This window comes from Oncorhynchus clarkii, chromosome 9 (assembly GCF_045791955.1).
Source record: "Oncorhynchus clarkii lewisi isolate Uvic-CL-2024 chromosome 9, UVic_Ocla_1.0, whole genome shotgun sequence".
NCBI lineage: Eukaryota > Metazoa > Chordata > Actinopteri > Salmoniformes > Salmonidae > Oncorhynchus > Oncorhynchus clarkii.
In genome coordinates, this window is record NC_092155.1 from 67,577,601 (window position 1) to 67,599,511 (window position 21,911).

Sequence of the window (21,911 nt, forward strand, 5' to 3'; positions counted from 1 at the left end):
AGAGTAGTGCACTACATAGGGAATACTGTGCCATTTTGGACACATACATTATATCATGAAAAACTATCTAACATGGTGTTAAAGCCATCATCCTGTGAGCTTTCAGGATCCGTCCCTGTGAGTTTAGGGATCCGTCCTTGTGAGCTTCGGGATCTGTCCCTGTGAGCTTCGGGATCCGTCCCTGTGAGCTTCAGGATCTGTCCCTGTGAGCTTCAGGATCCATCCCTGTGAGCTTTGGGATCCGTCCCTGTGAGTTTAGGGATCCGTCCTTGTGAGCTTCGGGATCCGTCCCTGTGAGCTTCGGGATCCGTCCCTGTGAGTTTAGGGATCCGTCCCTGTGAGCTTCGGGATCCGTCCCTGTGAGCTTCGGGATCCGTCCCTGTGAATTTAGGGATCCGTCCCTGTGAATTTAGGGATCCGTCCCTGTGAATTTAGGGATCCATCCCTGTGAGTGTCATAACTTATAGGAGTAGCACAAAAAGCCACTAGGGGTTGAAGCCCCCTGATTAAAACAACTCATCTCACAGAGTCCCCATTGTATTGAGGAGGAAACCAGTTCTCTTCAAACTAGAAAGGAGAGGCTAGGGGCTCACTGCAGCTCTTCAACTTAGAGAGGAGAGGCTAGGGGTTCCCTGCAGCTCTTCAACTTAGAGAGAAGAGGCTAGGGGCTCACTGCAGCTCTTCAACTTAGAGAGGAGAGGCTAGGGGCTCACTGCAGCTCTTCAACTTAGAGAGGAGGGGCTAGGAGCTCACTGCAGCTCTTCAACTTAGAGAGGAGAGGCTAGGGGCTCACTGCAGCTCTTCAACTTAGAGAGGAGAGGCTAGGGGCTCACTGAAGCTCTTCAACTTAGAGAGGAGAGGCTAGGGGCTCACTGCAGCTCTTCAACTTAGAGATGAGAGGCTAGGGGCTCACTGCAGCTCTTCAACTTAGAGAGGAGAGGCTATGGGTTCCCTGCAGCTCTTCAACTTAGAGAGGAGAGGCTAGGGGCTCACTGCAGCTCTTAAACTTAGAGAGGAGAGGCTAGGGGCTCACTGCAGCTCTTCAACTTAGAGAGGAGAGGCTAGGGGCCCACTGCAGCTCTTCAACTTAGAGAGGAGAGGTTAGGGGCTCACTGCAGCTCTTCAACTTAGAGAGGAGAGGCTAGGGGCTCACTGCAGCTCTTCAACTTAGAGAGGAGGGGCTAGGGGCCCACTGCAGCTCTTCAACTTAGAGAGGAGAGGCTAGGGGCTCACTGCAGCTCTTCAACTTGGAGAGGAGAGGCTAGGGGCTCACTGCAGCTCTTCAACTTAGAGAGGAGAGGCTAGGGGCTCACTGCAGTTGAACTAAAGGGAGCAGCATGCAGCCCACTAACACATGCATAAATATAGGTCTGCCCACTCCCTCATACATAAACAACACTTGGCTATGTGAACAACATTAAAGGCCATACAAAATGGCTTATTGTACAACACACTATGTATACTCATTCCATAGACTCAGTCAACTTCATATCCCAAAGTTCAGTGGAGAGAACAATGTTTGAGTCAAGCCTCCAGACAAGACCATTGAAGTAGAAGTCGTGAGTACTCTTCAACAATACTATCAAGGTGGTCAGGTGAATGGCGGAACTGAAGAATGGAATGGAAGAATCCTTTTTCAGTCAGGTGGATCACATGAAAAACCCTTCCAGAGTCATTGACGTTCCATGTGAGTAGAGACATGCTGCATCTGTTCAGTCATGCTCTTCAACTTGACCTGGGCTTTGCTAAGAAAAGCACTAAAATCCTTTATGCCCAGGCCCATAAAGACTAGCCCATAATAGGGACTAGCAATAGCCTGGGGGGGGGTTCTACATGGGTTCTACATGGAACCCAAAAGGGTTCTACCTGAAACCAAAAGGGTTCTACCTGGAACCAAAAATGGTTCTCCTATGGGTACAGCTGAAGAATTCTTTTGGAACTATTTTTTTCTAAGAGTGTAAAATGCAGCTTCCCCCAAACAAAGGAAAATTATTTAAATTGAATGTCCCATAAACGCTGCACACAGCTTGAATCCTTTAGTTTCAGCTGAGTGGCATCTATCAAACACACAAACACACACACACACACAAACACACACACACACACACACACACACACACACACATACACACACACACACACACACACACACACATACACACACAACCTCCTGACCGACTCCACCCAGATCTTTTTAGTGCTTTCTGACCATAGAAACAGAATAAGTAGAATGGGTAAAGCACCCCAGACCAGTAATTTAGCAGTCCAGTCATGATCATTTCTACTTCTATTTCTATCTCTCTGACTACTGCTGATGTCAGAGGAGGGATGAAGGAGTCACTTTGTCAGCACATTCTGTCTCATTGCACTTCCCTATGGTTCCCTTCACTATGGTTCCCTTCACTATGGTTCACTTCACTATGGTTCACTATGGTTCACTTCACTATGATTCACTATGGTTCACTTCACTATGGTTCACTATGGTTCACTTCACTATGGTTCACTATGGTTCACTTCACTATGGTTCACTATGGTTCACTTCACTATGATTCACTATGGTTCACTTCACTATGGTTCACTATGGTTCACTTCACTATGGTTCACTATGGTTCACTTCACTATGATTCACTATGGTTCCCTTCACTATGGTTCACTATGGTTCACTTCACTATGGTTCACTATGGTTCACTTCACTATGATTCACTATGGGTCACTTCACTATGGTTCACTTCACTATGGTTCACTATGGTTCAATTCACTATGATTCACTTCACTATGATTCACTATGGTTCACTTCACTATGATTCCCTTCACTATGGTTCACAATGGTTCACCTCACTAAGATTCACTATGGTTCACTTCACTATGATTCACTATGGTTCACTTCACTATGGTTCACTATGGCTCACTATGGTTCACTTCACTATGATTCACTATGGTTCACTTCACTATGATTCACTATGGTTCACTTCACTATGGTTCACTTCACTATGATTCACTATGGTTCACTTCAGTATGATTCACTATGGTTCACTTCACTATGATTCACTATGGTTCACTTCACTATGGTTCACTATGGTTCACTAACCCTCCTTTCCTTCCTCCAACTCATTCCACAGGAATATCCATGAGCTCATGCAAACCAGAGGGACTTGCCTGTACCATAATCAACCTCGGTGTATGGTGCAACTCTCTGCAACACTCTGGTTGTGTCCCAAATTGCACCCTGTTCCCTATATACAGTAGGGTCCTACTTATGACCAGAGCCCAATAGAGTGCCATTTGGGACAAAGTCTCTGACAAATCTGTTAGGATGGACTCCAACCAATGCAATTAAGTAGATAAAATAATCCCAGTCTCTTTGAAAGATGTGTGTGAGCTGTTCTCGCCTGTTGGTAATGTCAGTACAGGGCAGCAGTAGACAGCACAGTGCCAGGCAGCTAGTTCAAAATGGATTTTCCCTCTGCTCTCTCTGTGAGCCTAGCTGAGCCTGGCTGAGTTGTCCTGTGGCCCCAGCCCAGACTTGACCACAGGAATCCAGCGGTGGAGGGGAGTGGTGCGGGGGCACACACACAGAGACAAACATTACACACACACACACACACACACACACACAAACACACAGAGCAGTGGTGTAGTGGCACTTTGAAAGATGATCTGGCCATCCCATAACTCCAAGGTCCCAGCCCCTGCTCCTGCTCAGCCATACACACCTTTGAAAACAGCACCACCACCAAAGAGAAAGTCATATGGAGAAGGTTAGCTAATAAAGCTTACCATATGCTTCACAGTCGAAACCCTTGTAAAAAGAGGGCGAACAAATGCTAGGCAGGCAGCTGTTTCCAGCCACAGAGAAAAAACAGAGCTAAGACTGAGAGAGAGAAGGGAGGAAGGAAGGAGAGAGAGAGAGAGAGAGTGAGAGAGAGAGAAGGAGAGACTGAACAAGAGAGAAAAGAGGAGATGCCTTTAACACATGCTCCTGGTTAGACTTGACCCATCCATTTTATTATCTGACCGCATAAAGTTGTCTAATTTAACCCAAGGGTCTCATCCCACCCCATCCTCCTCCTTCCCCCTCCCCCCATCCTCTCCACTCAGAACCTCCTTCAATTCCTCTCCCATCCACTGATGAGTGATTCTGCTGAAGTCGTTAGCCTGTGGATGGATAGATACTACTGCACTGGCACAGCCTGCCCTCATTACATCATAATGTGCTGCTGCCATTCCAAAGGCCAAGGGATGTCTGGGAGCTGCCTGTCTCTGTCTGAGAGGAGGAGGCTGCCCCACCAGATACAGACACATACGCTCATCCTTAGTACACACACACACACACACACACACACACACACAGTACTACTGTAAGCACATCCGTACGCACCGGAGACACACTGGGAGAAGATGGAAGAATGTGATGAGAAAATTCAATTTATGGAAAACAGTTATGAAATACCATTTATGGAAAACAGTTATGAAATACTGTTACGGATACAAGTATCCTGTGTGTGTATCCTGTGTTTCTTTTCTCTCCTTCTCCCCTCCTCACAGGTGGCAATCATCATTCCCCAATCAGTCACCAATCAGTCACTAATCAGAAGACACCTGCTCTTTTTCTCTTACCCTATCACATCCCCTTTCTCTTGGTTTAAAAACAGAGTCAGTTGTTTTCTCTCTGTGTCTCTGTGTCTCTCTCTCTCTTTGTAGCAGAGATCTCTCTCTCTCTCTCTCTCTCTCTCTCTCTAGCAGAGATCTCTCTGTCTCTCTCTCTCTCTCTCTCTTTGTAGCAGAGATCTCTCTGTGTCTCTCTCTCTTTGTAGCAGAGATCTCTCTGTCTCTCTCCCTCTTTGTATGCAGAGATCTCTCTCTCTCTCCCTCTTTGTAGCAGAGATATCTCTGTGTCTCTCTCTCTCTTTGTAGCAGATATCTCTCTGTGTCTCTCTCTCTTTGTAGCAGAGATCTCTCTGTCTCTCTCTCTCTCTTTGTAGCAGAGATCTCTCTGTCTGTCTCTCTCTCTTTGTAGCAGAGATCTCTCTGTCTCTCTCCCTCTTTGTAGCAGAGATCTCTCTGTGTCTCTCTCTCTCTCTTTGTAGCAGAGATCTCTCTGTCTCTCTCTCTCTCTTTGTAGCAGAGATCTCTCTGTCTCTCTCTCTCTCTCTTTGTAGCAGAGATCTCTCTGTCTCTCTCTTTGTAGCAGAGATCTCTCTGTGTCTTTCTCTCTTTGTAGCAGAGATCTCTCTGTGTCTCTCTATCTTTGTGGCAGAGATCTCTCTGTGTCTCTTTCTCTTTGTGGCATAGATCTCTCTGTGTCTCTCTCTCTTTGTAGCAGAGATCTCTCTGTGTCTCTCTCTCTTTGTAGCAGAGATCTCTGTCTCTCTCTCTCTCTCTCTTTGTAGCAGAGATCTCTCTGTCTCTCTCTCTCTCTTTGTAGCAGAGATCTCTCTGTCTCTCTCTCTCTCTCTTTGTAGCAGAGATCTCTCTGTCTCTCTCTTTGTAGCAGAGATCTCTCTGTGTCTTTCTCTCTTTGTAGCAGAGATCTCTCTGTGTCTCTCTATCTTTGTGGCAGAGATCTCTCTGTGTCTCTTTCTCTTTGTGGCATAGATCTCTCTGTGTCTCTCTCTCTTTGTAGCAGAGATCTCTCTGTGTCTCTCTCTCTTTGTAGCAGAGATCTCTGTCTCTCTCTCTCTCTCTCTTTGTAGCAGAGATCTCTCTGTCTCTCTCTCTCTCTCTTTGTAGCAGAGGTCTCTCTGTCTCTCTCTCTCTTTTTGTAGCAGAGGTCTCTCTCTCTCTTTGTAGCAGAGGTCTCTCTCTCTCTCTTTGTAGCAGAGATCTCTCTGTGTCTCTCTCTCTTTGTAGCAGAGATCTCTCTGTGTCTCTCTCTCTTTGTAGCAGAGACCTCTCTGTCTCTCTCTCTCTCTCTCTCTTTGTAGCAGAGGTCTCTCTCTCTCTTTGTAGCAGAGATCTCTCTGTGTCTCTCTCTCTTTGTAGCAGAGATATCTCTGTCTCTCTCTCTCTTTGTAGCAGAGATCTCTCTGTCTCTCTCTCTCTTTGTAGCAGAGATCTCTCTGTGTCTCTCTCTCTGTAGCAGAGATCTCTCTGTGTCTCTCTCTCTTTGTAGCAGAGATCTCTCTGTGTCTCTCTCTCTCTTTGTAGCAGAGATCTCTCTGTGTCTCTCTCTCTTTGTATGCAGAGATCTCTCTGTGTCTCTCTCTCTTTGTATGCAGAGATCTCTCTGTGTCTCTCTCTTGTATGCAGAGATCTCTCTGTGTCTCTCTCTTGTATGCAGAGATCTCTCTGTCTGTCTCTCTCTCTTTGTATGCAGAGATCTCTCTGTCTCTCTCTCTCTCTTTGTAGCAGAGATCTCTCTGTCTCTCTCTCTCTCTCTTTGTAGCAGAGATCTCTCTGTCTCTCTCTTTGTAGCAGAGATCTCTCTGTGTCTTTCTCTCTTTGTCTTTCTCTCTTTGTAGCAGAGATCTCTCTGTGTCTCTCTATCTTTGTGGCAGAGATCTCTCTGTGTCTCTTTCTCTTTGTGGCATAGATCTCTCTGTGTCTCTCTCTCTTTGTAGCAGAGATCTCTCTGTGTCTCTCTCTCTTTGTAGCAGAGATCTCTCTGTGTCTCTCTCTCTTTGTAGCAGAGATCTCTCTGTCTCTCTCTCTCTCTCTTTGTAGCAGAGATCTCTCTGTCTCTCTCTCTCTCTCTTTGTAGCAGAGATCTCTCTGTCTCTCTCTCTCTCTCTTTGTAGCAGAGATCTCTCTGTCTCTCTCTCTCTCTCTTTGTATGCAGAGATCTCTCTGTGTCTCTCTCTCTTTGTATGCAGAGATCTCTCTGTGTCTCTCTCTCTCTCTTTGTATGCAGAGATCTCTCTGTCTGTCTCTCTCTCTTTGTATGCAGAGATCTCTCTGTCTCTCTCTCTCTCTTTGTATGCAGAGATCTCTCTGTCTCTCTCTCTCTTTGTATGCAGAGATCTCTCTCTCTCTCTCTTTGTAGCAGAGATCTGTCTCTCTCTCTCTCTTTGTTTTTGCACCTACATGTCACTTTGTCCGTTATCCTGTGAGTATTGTTCTGTTATGGTGTTTGACTGTTTGTTTAATGGTGGGAAAAGGGGGTACGAAGACAAGTCGCCCATGGGCATACACTACCCGTAGGTAAATATTGTCTAAAGAACACTAGTTAGGACTGGGTGGACCACCCGCTGTATTTTTGGTTAGTTAGTTAGCTGTACTGAAGTAGGCTAGTCTAGCTTAGGGGTGTTTTTGGATATTTGTTTCTTTCCTTGGGTCCAGCTCAGCCCCTTTTCCTGCCCCCCTTTACCGTGTGTTTAAAAATAAACCATGAGTGTTTGCCGGTAATTTAGTTGTCTGTGGTTTTACGTTCTCACTGTTACTTTTTCACTATTATACTTTGCATGAGTTATGTTACGGGTCTCGTTACCATCCCCCTAGACAGCCGGCCCAAAGGGATTCGTAACATAAGTGGGGGCTCATCTGGGATCTGTCTTTACTGACACCCTGCCGCTCGTGCAGATTGTTGTAGTGGTCTAGTTCAGTGTTGAGCGTCATAGCTGATGTAGCATTAGTGTTTGCTATTTGTTGGCTCTTGTGTAGTAGTTCAAAATGGCTACTTTTGATTTGAAATCCTTTTTGGATAACCCTTCGTGGGAGGTTTTTGACAAATGTCGTAGAGTTGATTTACTGACCTTGGCTGACCATTATTCTGTATCGATTCCGCAGAGTGTAGTTAAGGCGGAGGTTAAACAGCTGGTGTTAAATGTATTGTTGGAAGAGCAGGTGCTTGTGTTACCGCTGTCTGAGCCTACTACCCCTGTAGGGGATGTTGCTGCTCCTCTAAGCCCGGTGGTATGTGAGAACGAGGGCGAGGCTAAAGCTCCAGCCACATTGCCCCGTTTTGATCCACTCTCCCCACTGTCAACTGGTGATGTCAGGAGGGATATCCGTTCAATACAGGTCCGACTGGAGGCGGAAGAGAGCCCAAATTAGGTGAGAAAATCTCCAGTTGGAGATGTGTAAAATTGAGGCAGAAAGAGACCAGCAGCAGTTGGAGTTCAAAATGTGCCAGATGGAACTGGAGGTAGAGACGGCGAGGCTAGTCTCCGTTCCTGCTGTGCCTTAGTGAGGCGTCTTCGCCAGCTGTAGCTTCCCACACTTTTGACATTAGTAGGAAGATTGCCTTGGTACCTTTGATCAGAGAGTCAGCGGTCCTCTTTTTGTGTTTTTGAGCATATAGCAGTAGCATTGAAATGGTCTGAAGAGGTATGGTGCCTATTACTTCAGTGTAAATTAACTGGTAAAGCCCAAGAGGTTTTGTCAGCGCTACCTCCGGAGGACAGTTTGAATTATGAAGTGGTCAAAGCTACTGTTCTTCGTGCCTATGAGCTTGTGCCTGAGTCATACCGACAGAGATTTAGGTCTCATAGAAAGTCTTCTAGTAAGACTTATGTTAAATTTGCTAGAGACAAGGAAAATCTATTTGATAAATGGCATGCTGCTAGTAAGGTAACTGATTTCAACTCTCTCCGGGAGTTAATCTTGTTGGAAGAGTTAAAAAATTGCTTTGTTGTTTACCTAAACGAACAGTAAGTATCCTCCCTGGCAGAAGCGTCTGTGTTGGCAGACGAGTTTGTGTTGACGCACAAGAGCGTGTTTTCGGCTCATACTGAGAGTAGAGCCACTGAGTTGCCTACTTTTATCCGTAGTCAGCCAGCAGTATATCAAGCGCGCCAGAAAAATGAGCGTCCCTGTTTCTATTGCCATAAAGTGGGACATATGATTAATGATTGCTTCGTGCTAAAACGCAAACAAGGGATGCCTCTTCGTGTGTTGGTGTTGGTCTAATTCGTACGGTTGTGAGGTCTGAAACGAAACAGGTGCCTCCGGGTAACTGTAGTTTGAAAGATCCTGTCTCCGACTGAAGTTATGAACCGTTCATTTTCGAGGGGTTTGTGTCCCTAACGAATGACGAAGCGCCTCAGCGTCCGGTTAAAATCCTTAGAGATGCTGGTGCGGCGCAGTCGTTTATATTGTCTGTGTTGCCCTTATCCGATGTGGTTTCAGTGTGTTAGTTCAGGGTATTAAAATGGGTTTTGTGCCATTGCACTTTGAAAGTACACTCTGAGTTAATCAGTGGAATATTCAGAGTGGGGGTACGTCCTATGTTGCCAGTAAAAGATGTGACCTTTATAATGGGTAACGATATTGCCGGAGGAAAGGTAGTACCCGTATTGGAAGAGTTGGATAAAAGTGACCACTCTCTCTCCAAAGAGCTGGCACAGAGTTATTCACATGTGTTCCCCGCTTGTGCTGTCACTCGTGCTCAGGCACGACAAGTGGGTGACATAGATTTGTCGAACACAATTCTGTTCAAAGAGGTTGATCAAGAGGATGGGTTGTGTGCTACCTCTGGGAAACTGATCACCTCTGACATACAGCCCAGGAAAAAATCTAAGTATGTTGAACTTATTGCTGATGCCAGTCACCAGTCACTAGTGAGCAGCTGATTGCTAACCAAAAGGTTGACAACAAGCTTGCTAAATGTTTTTCTTGTGGTGTTTCATTGGAAGAGGTAAAGAAGAAGAACGTGGCTTACTTCATTGTTGGTAATCTCCTAATGCGTAAATGGACATCCCATGTTGACACGGGTGGAGATTGGAATGCTGTTTACCAAATAGTGATTCCTACAGCCTTTCGACAAAATGTGTTATCCCTTGCTCATGATCACCAGTGGTCTGGTCATTTAGGAATCACAAAGACTTATGATCGGGTCCTTCGACATTTCTTTTGGCCAGGTTTAAAACAAGATGTGGCTCAGTTCTGTCGGACATGCCACACATGTCAGATAACAGGAAAACCCAATCAGGTTATTCCTCCCGGTCCTCTTTGTCTAATACCTCGAATAGGTGAACCATTCGAACATGTGGTGGTTGATTGTGTTGGACCGTTACCGAAGACAAAATCGGGTAACCAGTTTCTGTTCTGTGTATGGCAACAAGATACCCCGAGGCCATTCCTCTGCGAAGGATTACAGCTCCGGTAGTGAGTAAAGCCTTAATTAAATTCTTCACGACATTCGGGTTACCTAAGGTGGTACAAAGTGATCAAGGTACCAATTTCCTATCAAAGCTCTTCAAGCACGTGTTAAAATCCTTGTCAATTATGCACCGTGTGGCAAGCGCATATCACCCAAAGTCTCAGGGTGCGCTTGAACGATGGCATCAGACACTGAAGTCTATGCTACGTAAATATTGTTTGGAATCTGAGAAAGATTGGGATGAGGGAGTTCCTCTAATTTTGTTTGCTGCTCGTGAAACTGTACAGGAGTCCCTAGGGTTCAGCCCGGCTGAACTAGTGTTTGGTCACAGTGAGAGGACCAATGATAGTCCTTAAAGAACAGTTTACGTCCCAAGAGTTGTGTGCGGGAGATGAGAATGTGTTGGACAACGTTAGTCGCTTTCGTGAGCGCCTACACCAAGCCTGTGCTCTCGCAAAGGAAGCTCTGTCTTCCTCACAGAGGAGTATGAAAACACACCTTGATAAACAGGCTGTTTCTCGTCCACTACAGCCGGGTGACCAAGTACTGGTGTTATTGCCTGTTCCAGGATCTTCACTGTCAGCTCGTTTCTCTGGTGCTTATTTAGTTGAAAAGAAATTAAGTGAAATTGATTGAAATTGATTATGTGCTTCAAACTCCTGATAGAAAACGCCAATCTCGTGTGTGCCACATTAACATGTTGAAAGCATACCACACCTGACCCATCACCCAGTTAGATAGGTCAAAAACAGCGGCAGGTACTGATGTTGATGGAGATGGATTAGAGTTGCGCAATACTCAGCAGCAGTGCGTTAGATTGCCCAACTCAGAAATGCTGCTGTCTCTCCAGTCTGGTTCATTTAACGGACGGACAGGCCGACGATATTGTGAGGCTACTACACAGTTTTCCAAGTCTCTTTAATGACGTTCCTACTCGCACAAACATCTTGGAACATGACATTAATGTTGGAAATGCTGCTACTATCAAGCAACACCCATATCGTGTCAACGCTTCTAAGAGGAAGATGATGAGGGATGAAGTGAGATGTTTGTTGGAGAATGACCTGGCTACGCCAAGTTCAAGCCCTTGGAGTTCTCCTTGCATTCTGGTTTCTAAACCTGCTGGTACGTCCAGGTTATGTACGGATTATCGCAAGGTAAATTCAGTCGCAAAGCCAGATTCGTTCCCGTTACCTAGACTGGACGACTGTATCGACACTGTTGGTGCTGCTAATTATGTAACTAAGTTGGACCTCTTAAAAGGTTACTGGCAGGTTCCGTTAACCTCACGTGCTTCTGAGATTTCTGCCTTTGTGACCCCAGACAACTTCCTACAATACTCTGTCATGGCTTTTGGGATGCGGAATGCACCAGCCACTTTCCAACGACTGGTTAACTCCGTATTAGCTGGCGTTCCCAATTGTAGTGACTATCTTGATGATCTAGTAATTTATTTGTCTGAATGGTCAGACCATGTTAACTCTCTAAGGGTAGTATGTGAACGTTTGGCAGCTGCTTCTCTAGCCCTGTTGGTGCCAAGGTGTTGGCTATAACTGCATTCCCTGCACCTACCACCAGACGAGAGCTACGCCGCTTTTTAGGGATGGTTGGCTACTACCGTAGTTTCTGTAAAAATGTATCTGCGGTAGTTGCTCCATTGACCGATTTGCTCAGTCCGGCTAGATCGTTTGAGTGGTCCCCTGATTGTAAGGTAGCTTTTGATACTGCTAAAACACTCTTATGTAATACCCCTGTACTTGCTACTCCGGATTTTGAACGACCGTTTAAACTTGAGGTAGATGCTAGTGCCAGAGGTGCTGGTGCTGTTCTACTGCAGCAGGACAAGAGTGGAGTGGATCATCCTGTTTGTTATTTTTCACGTAAATGTAACAAATGTCAGACAAACTATGCAACCATTGAACAAGAAGCTCTAGCTTTGTTGTTAGCTCTGCAATACTTTGAGGTATATATTGGTTCCAGGGCCTACCAGTGATTGTATATACTGATCATAACCCCTTAGTGTTTCTACACCGGATGTACAACCAGAACTAGCGCCTTATGCGTTGAGCGCTTATTGTACAGAATTATAATTTGGAGATCCGCCACAAAAAGGGTTCTGATAGCTGATTAGCTGATGCTTTGTCTCATGTGTAAAAATGATTTTTGTATGTTTCGTAAGGTTGACTTTGTTTGTTGATCTTATTTGTTATTCGTTGAAATGTGTGGGTGGGTGTGTTACGGATACCAGATACAGACACATACGCTCATACTTAGTAGACACACACAGAGACACATACTAACACACACACACACAGTACTACTGTCAGCACATCCGTACACACCGGAAACACACTGGGAAAGATGGAAGAATGTGATGAGTAAATTAAATTTATGGAAAACAGTTATGAAATAGCTCTTATGCTGATTTGTTTATTTCCTTAAATTCTACCATTCTTCTTGTAACAAAATTTAGATTTTTTTTTATTCAATGAAAATAGAAACGTTTTCCCCCATCTTATGACCAATATAAACGTTTTCCCCCATCTTATGACCAATAGAAACGTTTTCCCCCATCTTATGACCAATAGAAACGTTTTCCCCCATCTTATGACCAATAAAAACTTTTCCCCCCATCTTATGACCAATAAAAACGTTTTCCCCCATCTTATGACCAATAGAAACGTTTTCCCCCATCTTAAGACCAATAGAAACGTTTTCCCCCATCTTATGACCAATATAAACGTTTTCCCCCATCTTATGACCAATAAAAACGTTTTCCCCCATCTTATGACCAATAGAAACGTTTTCCCCCATCTTAAGACCAATAGAAACGTTTTCCCCCATCTTATGACCAATAGAAACGTTTTCCCCCATCTTAAGACCAATAGAAACGTTTTCCCCCATCTTAAGACCAATAGAAACGTTTTCCCCCATCTTATGACCAATAGAAACGTTTTCCCCCATCTTATGACCAATAGAAACATTTTCCCCCATCTTATGACGACATGTTTCCCCTCATCTATTGTAGCAAACAGAGTGAAACAACAATGTAGAGTCCCTGAGAGTTTTTAGAGTATAGTCCCACTCCCTCTGGGAAGGAAACCCCCAGAGGGACCTGACCTCTAATCATGGCCAGCTAGCCAAGCCATGTGCTCTCTTCCTCTCTTCCTGACTACCTCCAACTTCAAGATGGTGTGTTTGTGCGTGCGTGTCCGTGTGTGTGCGCATCTCCCTCTCTTCCTGACAACCTGGAGCTTTGAAGTCTCTTTACCTCCTGAACAGAGGTAGCAGCCAGCCCAGACCACCGTAACCATAACACAACTAAAAACATGTTGTTCTGTCTCGCAACGAGACACAAAGTCAAGGAAGTGTCTTGTGGTGATGACAGGGAGGATGAAAAGCTTCCTTCGAGTTATGACAGTTGTAGATAGTTTATTATTATTGGTGTATTTGTCCATGAGTTATCCAATTCAACCTGCTACATATCACTTAGTCTCTTGTGACAAACTGTCATAGATGTTTGGATGACACATTACAATGTGCACTCTATCCTACTCTGCTCTGCTGTACTGCTCGGTGATGTCCAAACTTGTGAAACATGAGGAGACAGAAATTCATATCTATAATTATGTATTTCTGTGTCGTACAGATCAGGGACCCATGATGTAATTCTCTAACCGTAATTCTGTTACCAGGTGTAAATCCACTTCCCTTATTGATGTTCAACAATAAAAATAAAAAATGACATCTTTTAATCTTAATTCGGAGTAGATATTTAACAGCGTTTTTGGAGAATGTGGTCGCATAAAAAAATCAAGATAGATTTTACTGTAATTCCGTTACTACTGTTTGCACCTGCGCAATTCTTCTACTAAATTACTTTTTGTAAAATGTTCTGTGGAAATAATTGTTAAAGATTTGTATGGTTTTGTTTAACTTTGAAATCAATGGCTTTTGTTTGGCATACATTTTAATGTGAAAGAAACTGAGTCAAAGCACAATTCTGTTACCGTGGAATTTCCCTTTAAGAACTCAAGTTTCTAACCAAAGGCCATGAGAGGACACAGTACTGTTGATACATAACATATCCCCTGCCGCAGTGCTTTGCCCTCTGGAAAACATGTCTAAAAGTAACTGCTTCTAACCGTTTCTGCATGACCCCCACCAGCCCTTTGATTACCACCCACTGGCTCCTTCAGGCACTTGTCTATGTGGGGTGATGATGTGAAATATCTGGGTATTTCATATAATAGCTGGGATCTGAGACTTTAGCACAGCAGTCAACAAGTGCAGGGATGCGATCGGGATAACATAGAAAAGTAATTAAGTGGGATATTTGTATAGACGACGGTGGTAGGCCTGATCACCAACAACAATGAGACAGCCTACAGGGAGGAGGTCAGAGACCTGGCAGTGTGGTGCCAGGACAACAACCTCTCCTTTAGCGTCGGCAAGACAAAGGAGCTGATAGTGGACTACAGGAAACGAAGGACCGAACACGCCCCCATTCACATCGACGGGGCTGTAGTGGAGCGGGTCGAGAGCTTGTTCACATCACTAAGGATCTATCATGGTCCACACAAACCAACAGTCAAGAGGGCACAGCAATGCTTCTTCCACTTCAGGAGGCTAAAAAGATTTGGCATGGGTCTTCAGATCCTCAAAAAGATCTACAGCTGCACCTGAGAGCATCTTGACTGGCTGCATCACACCTTGGTATGGCAACTGCTTGGCATCTGACCGCAAGGCACTACAGAGGGCAGTGTGTACGGCCCAGTACACCACTGGACCTCTATACCAGGCGGTGTCAGACTCAAGCCATAGACTGTAGTCTCTGCTACCGCACAGCAAGCGGTACCAACGCAAGGCACTACAGAGGGCAGTGTGTACGGCCCAGTACATCACTGGACCTCTATACCAGGCGGTGTCAGACTCAAGCCATAGACTGTAGTCTCTGCTACCGCACAGCAAGCGGTACCAACGCAAGGCACTACAGAGGGCAGTGTGTACGGCCCAGTACATCACTGGACCTCTATACCAGGCGGTGTCAGAGGAAGGCTCTAAAATTGTCAGACTCAAGCCATAGACTGTAGTCTCTGCTACCGCACAGCAAGAGGTACCAACGCAAGGCAAATCTGGAACCAACAGGAACCTGAACAGCTTCTACCCCCAAGCCATAAGGCTACTAAAGCTGTCAATCAAGGCAAAGGGAGGCTACTTTGATGGCACAGAACGGCATAGGTAAGATGCAGAAGTTGGTATCGAGTACAGTATATACATATGAGATGAGTAATGTATGGTATGTAAACATTATATTAAGTGGCATTGTTTAAAGTGGCTAGTGATACATGTATTACATAAAGATGGCAAGATGCAGCAGGTGGTATAGAGTACAGTATATACATATGAGATGAGTAATGTATGGTATGTAAACATTATATTAAGTGGCATTGTTTAAAGTGGCTAGTGATACATTTTTGACATGTATGGCAGCAGCCACAATGTTAATGATGGCTGTTTAACAGTCTGATGGCCTTGAGATAGAAGCTGTTATTCAGTCTCTTGGTTCCTGCTTTGATGCACCTGTACTGACCTCGCTTTCTGGATGATAGCGGGGTGAACAAGCAGTGGCTCAGGTGGTTGTTGTCCTTGATGATCTTTATGGCCTTCCTGTGACATCGGGTGGTGTAGGTGTCCTGGAGGGCAGGTAGTTTGCCCCCGGTGATGTGTTGTGCAGACCTCACTACCATCTGGAGAGCCTTACGGTTGTGGGCGGAGCAGTTGCCGTACCAGGCGGTGATACAGCCCGACAGGATGCTCTCGATTGTGCATCTGTAAAAGTTTGAGTGCTTTTGGTGACAAGCCAAATTTCTTCAGCCTCCTGAGGTTGAAGAGGCGCTGCTGCGCCTTCTTCACCACGCTGTCTGTGTGGGTGGACCAATTCAGTTTGTCCATGATGTGTACGCAGAGGAACTTAACTTTCTACCCTCTCCACTACTGTCCCGTCGATGAGGATAGGGGGGTGCTCCCTCTGCTGTTTACTGAAGTCCACGATCATCTCCTTTGTTTTGTTTTGTTGACGTTGAGTGTGAGGTTATTTTCCTGACACCACACTCCGAGGGCCCTCACCTCCTCCCTGTAGGCCGTCTCGTCGTTGTTGGTAATCAAGCCTACCACTGTAGTGTCGTTTGCAAACTTGATGATTGAGTTGGAGGCGTGCATGGCCACACAGTCGTGGGTGAACCGGGAGTACAGGAGAGGGCTCAGAACGCACCCTTGTGGGGCCCCAGTGTTGAGGATCAGCGGAGGGGATGTTATTACCTACCCTCACCACCTGGGGGTGGCCCGTCAGGAAGTCCAGTACCCAGTTGCACAGGGCGGGGTAGAGACCCAGGGTCTCGAGCTTGATGATGAGTTTGGAGGGTACTATGGTGTTAAATGCTGAGCTGTAGTCGATGAACAGCATTCTCACACATTCTCCTTTTGTCCAGATGGGTTAGGGCAGTGTGCAGTGTGGACCTATAGGGGCGGTAAACAAATTGGAGTGGGTCTAGGGTGTCAGGTAGGATGGAGGTGATATGGTCCTTGACTCTCAAAGCACTTCATGATGACAGAAGTGAGTGCTATGGGCCTGTAGTCGTTTAGCTCAGTTACCTTAGCTTTCTTGGGAACAGGAACAATGGTGGCCCTCTTGCAGCATGTGGGAACAGCAGACTGGGATAAGGATTAATTGAATATGTCCGTAAACACACCAGCCAGCTGGTTTGAGCATGCTCTGAGGGCGCGGCTGGTGATGTCGTCTGGGCCTGCAGCCCTGCGAGGGTTAACACGTTTAAATGTTTTACTCACGTCGGCTGCAGTGAAGGAGAGTCCGCAGGTTTTGGTAGCGGGCCGTGTCAGTGGCACTGTATTTTCCTCAAAGCGGGCAAAGAAGTTGTTTAGTCTGTCTGGGAGCAAGACATCCTGGTCCGTGACGGGGCTGGTGTTCTTTTTGTAATCCGTGATTGACTGTTGACCCTGCCACATACCTCTCGTGTCTGAGCCGTTGAATTGCGACTCTACTTTGTCTCTATACTGACGCTTAGCTTGTTTGATTGCCTTGCGGAGGGAATAGCTACACTGTTTGTATTCGGGTCATGTTTCCGGTCACCTTGCCCTGGTTAAAAGCAGTGGTTCGGGCTTTCAGTTTCACGCGAATGCTGCCATCAATCCACGGTTTCTAGTTTGGGGAATGTTTTAATAGTTGCTGTGGGTACGACATTGCCAATGCACTTGCTAATGATTACACTTACATGATTCCATGTGTTATTCCATAGTTATCTACAATGTGTAAAATAAAGAAAAACCCTGGAATGAGTAGATGTGTCCAAAATGTTGACTGGTACTGTACATACCAGTACCTCAATTACCTCGTACCCCTGCACACCTGGTACTGGTACCCCATGTATATAGCCAGTTATCATTACTCATACTATGCAGCCTCTACTACACTACTCACAGACTGTAGTAGAGGCGGCATAGTATACAGTGCCTATGGAAAGTTTTCAGACCCCTTGACTTTTTCCACATCTTGCTACGTCACAGCCGAATACCAAGAGTGTGCAAATCTGTCATCAAGGCAAAGGGTGACTACTTTGAAGAATCTGCCATATAAAATATTTTGATTTGTTTAACACTTTTTTGGTTACTACATGATTCCATATGTGTTATTTCATTGTTGTGATGTCTAAACTATTATTCTACAATGTAGAAAATAGTAAAAAATAAAGAAACTTTTGACTGGTACTGTATAAAAACCTGTTTTTGCTTTGTCATTATGGGGTATTGTGTGTAGATTGATTATGGGGAAAAACAACATTAGAAATTTTAGAATAAGGCTGTAACATAACAAAATGTGGAAAAGGTCAATGGGTCTGAATACTTTCCGAATGCGCCGTATATAGATTAACAGAGAGTCTTGAGACATTCATGTCCCTATAGGTGGAATGTTACCGTTAGAGAGTACAGTATATAAAAGAGACAGGCATTCTCAGGAGAGATGTTGATTGGTTCAGTAATTAGCTGTAAGAGCATCATACCAAGAAGATACCAGCTGCAGTGTTTCTGGGACATGCCAATAATGCAGGGACTGAGTCACTGGCTTACTGGTGCTCTTCCATGCCGTCCCTAGGAGGGCTGAGTCACTGGCTTACTGGTGCTCTTCCATGCCGTCCCTAGGAGGGCTGAGTCACTGGCTTACTGGTGCTCTTCCATACCGTCCCTAGGAGGGGTGCGTCACTTGAGTGGGTTGAGTCACTGACGTGATCTTCCTGTCCGGGTTGGTGCCCCCCCCCCTTGGGTTGGGCCGTGGCGGAGATCTTTGTGGGCTATACTCAGCCTTGTCTCAGGATGTTAAGTTGGTGGTTGAAGATATCCCTCTAGTGGTGTGGGGGCTGTGCTTTGGCAAAGTGGGTGGGGTTATATCCTGCCTGTTTGGCCCTGCCCAGGGGTATCATCCGAAGGGGCCACGGTGTCTCCTGACCACTCCTGTCTCAGCCTCCAGTATTTATGCTGCAGTAGTTTGTGTCGGGGGGGCTAGGGTCAGTTTGTTATATCTGGAGTACTCCTGTCTTATCTGATGTCCTGTGTGAATTTAAGTATGCTCTCTCTAATTCTCTCTCTATTTTTCTCTCTCGGACGACCTGAGCCCTAGGACCATGCCTCAGGACTACCTGGCATGATGACTCCTTGCTGTCCCCAGTCCACCTGGCCGTGCTGCTGCTCCAGTTTCAACTGTTCTGCCTGCAGCTATGGAACCCTGACCTGTTCACCGGACGTGCTACATGTCCCAGACCTGCTGTTTCAACTCTCCAGAGACAGCAGGAGCGGTAGAGATACTCTTAATGATCGGCTATGAAAAGCCAACTGACATTTACTCCTGAGGTGCTGATTGCTGCAACCTCGTCAACTACTGTGATTATTATTATTTGACCATGCTGGTCATTTATGAACATTTGAACATCTTGGCCATGTTCTATTATCTCTACCCGGCACAGCAAGAAGAGGACTGGCCACCCCTCATAGCCTGGTTCCTCTCTAGGTTTCTTCCTAGATTTTGACCTTTCTAGGGATTTTTTCCTAGGCACCGTGCTTCTACACCTGCATTGCTTGCTGTTTGGGGTTTTAGGCTGGGTTTCTGTACAGCACTTTGAGACATCAGCTGATGTAAGAAGGGCTATATAAATACATTTGATGTTACTGTAAAGTCCACACACAGACGCTAAACTCAGGCTGGGTGTGGTGAGGTTGATCATATAAGTGGGAAACACTGGACAAACACTTGTGCGAAAACACATTTGTAGAGGTTTAACAGGACTTACTGACATGGTCAGCAGAAGCCATATTGGCTCAGAAACAATGCTTTGATTCATGGTGGGATGAAGAGAATTTGTATTTTTTTTTTTGATTCTTAAATTGGTGGTTTGGAGAGATGTGGTTTGAGGACAGTTTGTTTTGAAAGAATGATAAGGAACTTTGCTTTCAGATGTAAGAATAAGATATAATTTGCATAACCACCGCCCACAGCTCTGCTATTGACACAGCTATGTAGAGAAATACTCCAATGGTGGTGAGACGTTGTCACAATAACCAATCTTATTATGATTAAAGTGTGTTAAAGTCATTATAAATATATTATAAACCATAATGAAGGCATATAGCCCACTATTTCATCATTGACATTACAGGGATTATTGTGCTCTACTATCCATCCCTGATGTCTACTATTTTCTGGAATCCAAGGCTTTCCATTCCAATATAAACAAAGTCAACCAATTTATTTTTTAGGGTTCATAACAGTGCATCATCTTCTTAGTCTCTTGATTTAGGATGACAGACACACTTGAGACTTAAACTGTGTCGCTGAATTGGTAACGTGTGTTTTGATTGTGTAGGCTACACAGCATCACAAAGCCCCAGCGCAACTCAAGCCTGCAAGATGGGTCATGTGAAGATGGTGAGCCATGCAAGGATGGTGAGCAGAGCAATAGAGGAGATGGGGTGGTTCTATTTTACGATCTCACGGGTGTGGGAGTTGTAGGGGAATTCAGAAAATGTTGTTGTTGGAATCTGTCAGCGAATGATCTGAAAGCGACTGTGCATAATTTTTTTATTAAAAAAAGGGAATTCCATAACGAGAATTTGGGCCATATACGTGCCATTAAATGTTTGCTAATAAAAGTGAAATGTTACTCTGAAAACGAGCCAATTCTTGCACAAGGCACTAGACTTCAGTAAATTAGCCCAAAGCCTCGAGCTGACTTTTTGAAAACAAAAGAACCGCAGGAGCGAGAGTGGGAGAAACAGAAAGCAGATGGGGGTGGGACAGGATGGGTCTTCCAATTTAGAATACCGGTATCAGCAACTATATCATTACAGCGGAATAAAGGAAAAGTGGGATAGTTTTGCTCATTATTAGGACATATTTCTTTCCACAAGGACACACGAGACTATATAAACAGATCCACTGTCTTACTGTAGACCACAGTGCACTAGGCTGAGAAATATGTATTGTCTTGATTAACCATTTGTGTTAGATAAATGGTATTGTTTTCCCTGTGTTACTGATGTTAGAAACCTGTTTGGGGGTACCCAAACAACTGATCCATAAGGTAAAAGGAATATCTTAATTAAAAAATAAGTGTTGCTGTTTCACCTAATCAAAATAAACTTTAGGCCACTAATTTAAAGGAAAAAGTCACACATCCTCGTAAAGCCTACCATATGGTAGGTAATATGTTCTGTACTCGTGATAAATGGTCTACACTGTATCACGTCAGCATGACAGATCAGTAGGTAGCCTCGTGTTTTTGTATGTTAATTGTGCGCTTTTGAAGTTTGATATGGCCCCACTGTGACAGTCTGGAACACAGGAAACCAAACCCAGAAGCCATTCCAATTCAAACATGTATCTGAGGCAACAGTCACTTACCAAAACTAAAGCAAATCTCTCCTCCAACTCCGACTGGTCAGGAATGGGCACTTTCAACGGCATTATATGATGCTTCATATTGTCCGACTGTCCATCCACACTCTCAATATTCCCCATGGTTAAAATAAGTTAGTAAATAAAATAAATTAAGTTCCTTCTTACGACGTTATTCCAGAGTTTTTCCAAAAGTGGGAAGTTCCCCCTGTTCCTCCAAAATGCGTTATTCCAAATCACAACCACTTCTGTTTCAAACGTTTCAGTTTAAATCAAAAGTGTACACCACACCAGTTTCATTCTGTCTCATTCAAAAGAACTACTACTTTTGCATTTGTAAAGAACACAAATATGTAATTTACTCTAAACGGAACCTAATCTCAACAGTAACAATGAGGATATAATTGTTTTCTGTTCCAAAGAATGGTCTCCGATTTATCCGGCCAATCCATTTCCATTTCTTTCTGTGAATTCTTCTTTCAATAATAATCCAACCAAAAGCAAGGCTATTTAGTTGCTGAGCTGAATTTTCTTGGCTACGATGCCTTTCCATTCATTATCGTTGTGTGATCCTGACTGGAAGACTCATCGATGTTGCTTCCACTCAGAAGGCAGAGTTTCTGCCATTGCCCCGCCTCTGTCTTCAAAGGAAAGCCCTCTCTATTGATCCGTTGGCTTTTCAATCACGTTCTCTCTCTCTCTCTCTCTCTCTCTCTCTCTCTCTCTCTCTCTCTCTCTCTCTCTCTCTCTCTCTCTCTCTCTCTCTCTCTCTCTCTCTCTCTCTCTCTCTCTCTCTCTCTCTCTCTCTCTCTCTCTCTCTCTCTCTCTCTCTCTCTCTCTCTCTCTCTCTCTCTCTCACATCTGTTATAGTTGAGAAAGGCACTATGGGTAGATTTGGTATCAGCACTT

The 21,911-nt window shown here is 44.8% G+C and overlaps 1 protein-coding gene across 3 annotated transcripts in view; it reads right to left on the bottom strand.

The window, feature by feature from the left end:
• The window catches only part of LOC139416821 (formin-like protein 3), an 85,268-nt gene extending 63,687 nt beyond the window's left edge, over positions 1 to 21,581 (bottom strand). For 2 of the 3 annotated variants that reach the window (XR_011635131.1, XM_071165908.1), the window contains exon 1: positions 21,009 to 21,580. Coding sequence is in view for 2 of the 3 variants with exons in the window: in XM_071165908.1 (XP_071022009.1) it covers positions 21,009 to 21,125 (117 nt within the window). In the remaining variant the exon portion in view is untranslated. Of the gene's footprint in view, positions 1 to 21,008 lie in introns of all 3 variants that reach the window. The other variant, XM_071165907.1, reaches the window with a different exon arrangement.
• Positions 21,582 to 21,911: the final 330 nt, after the last annotated feature.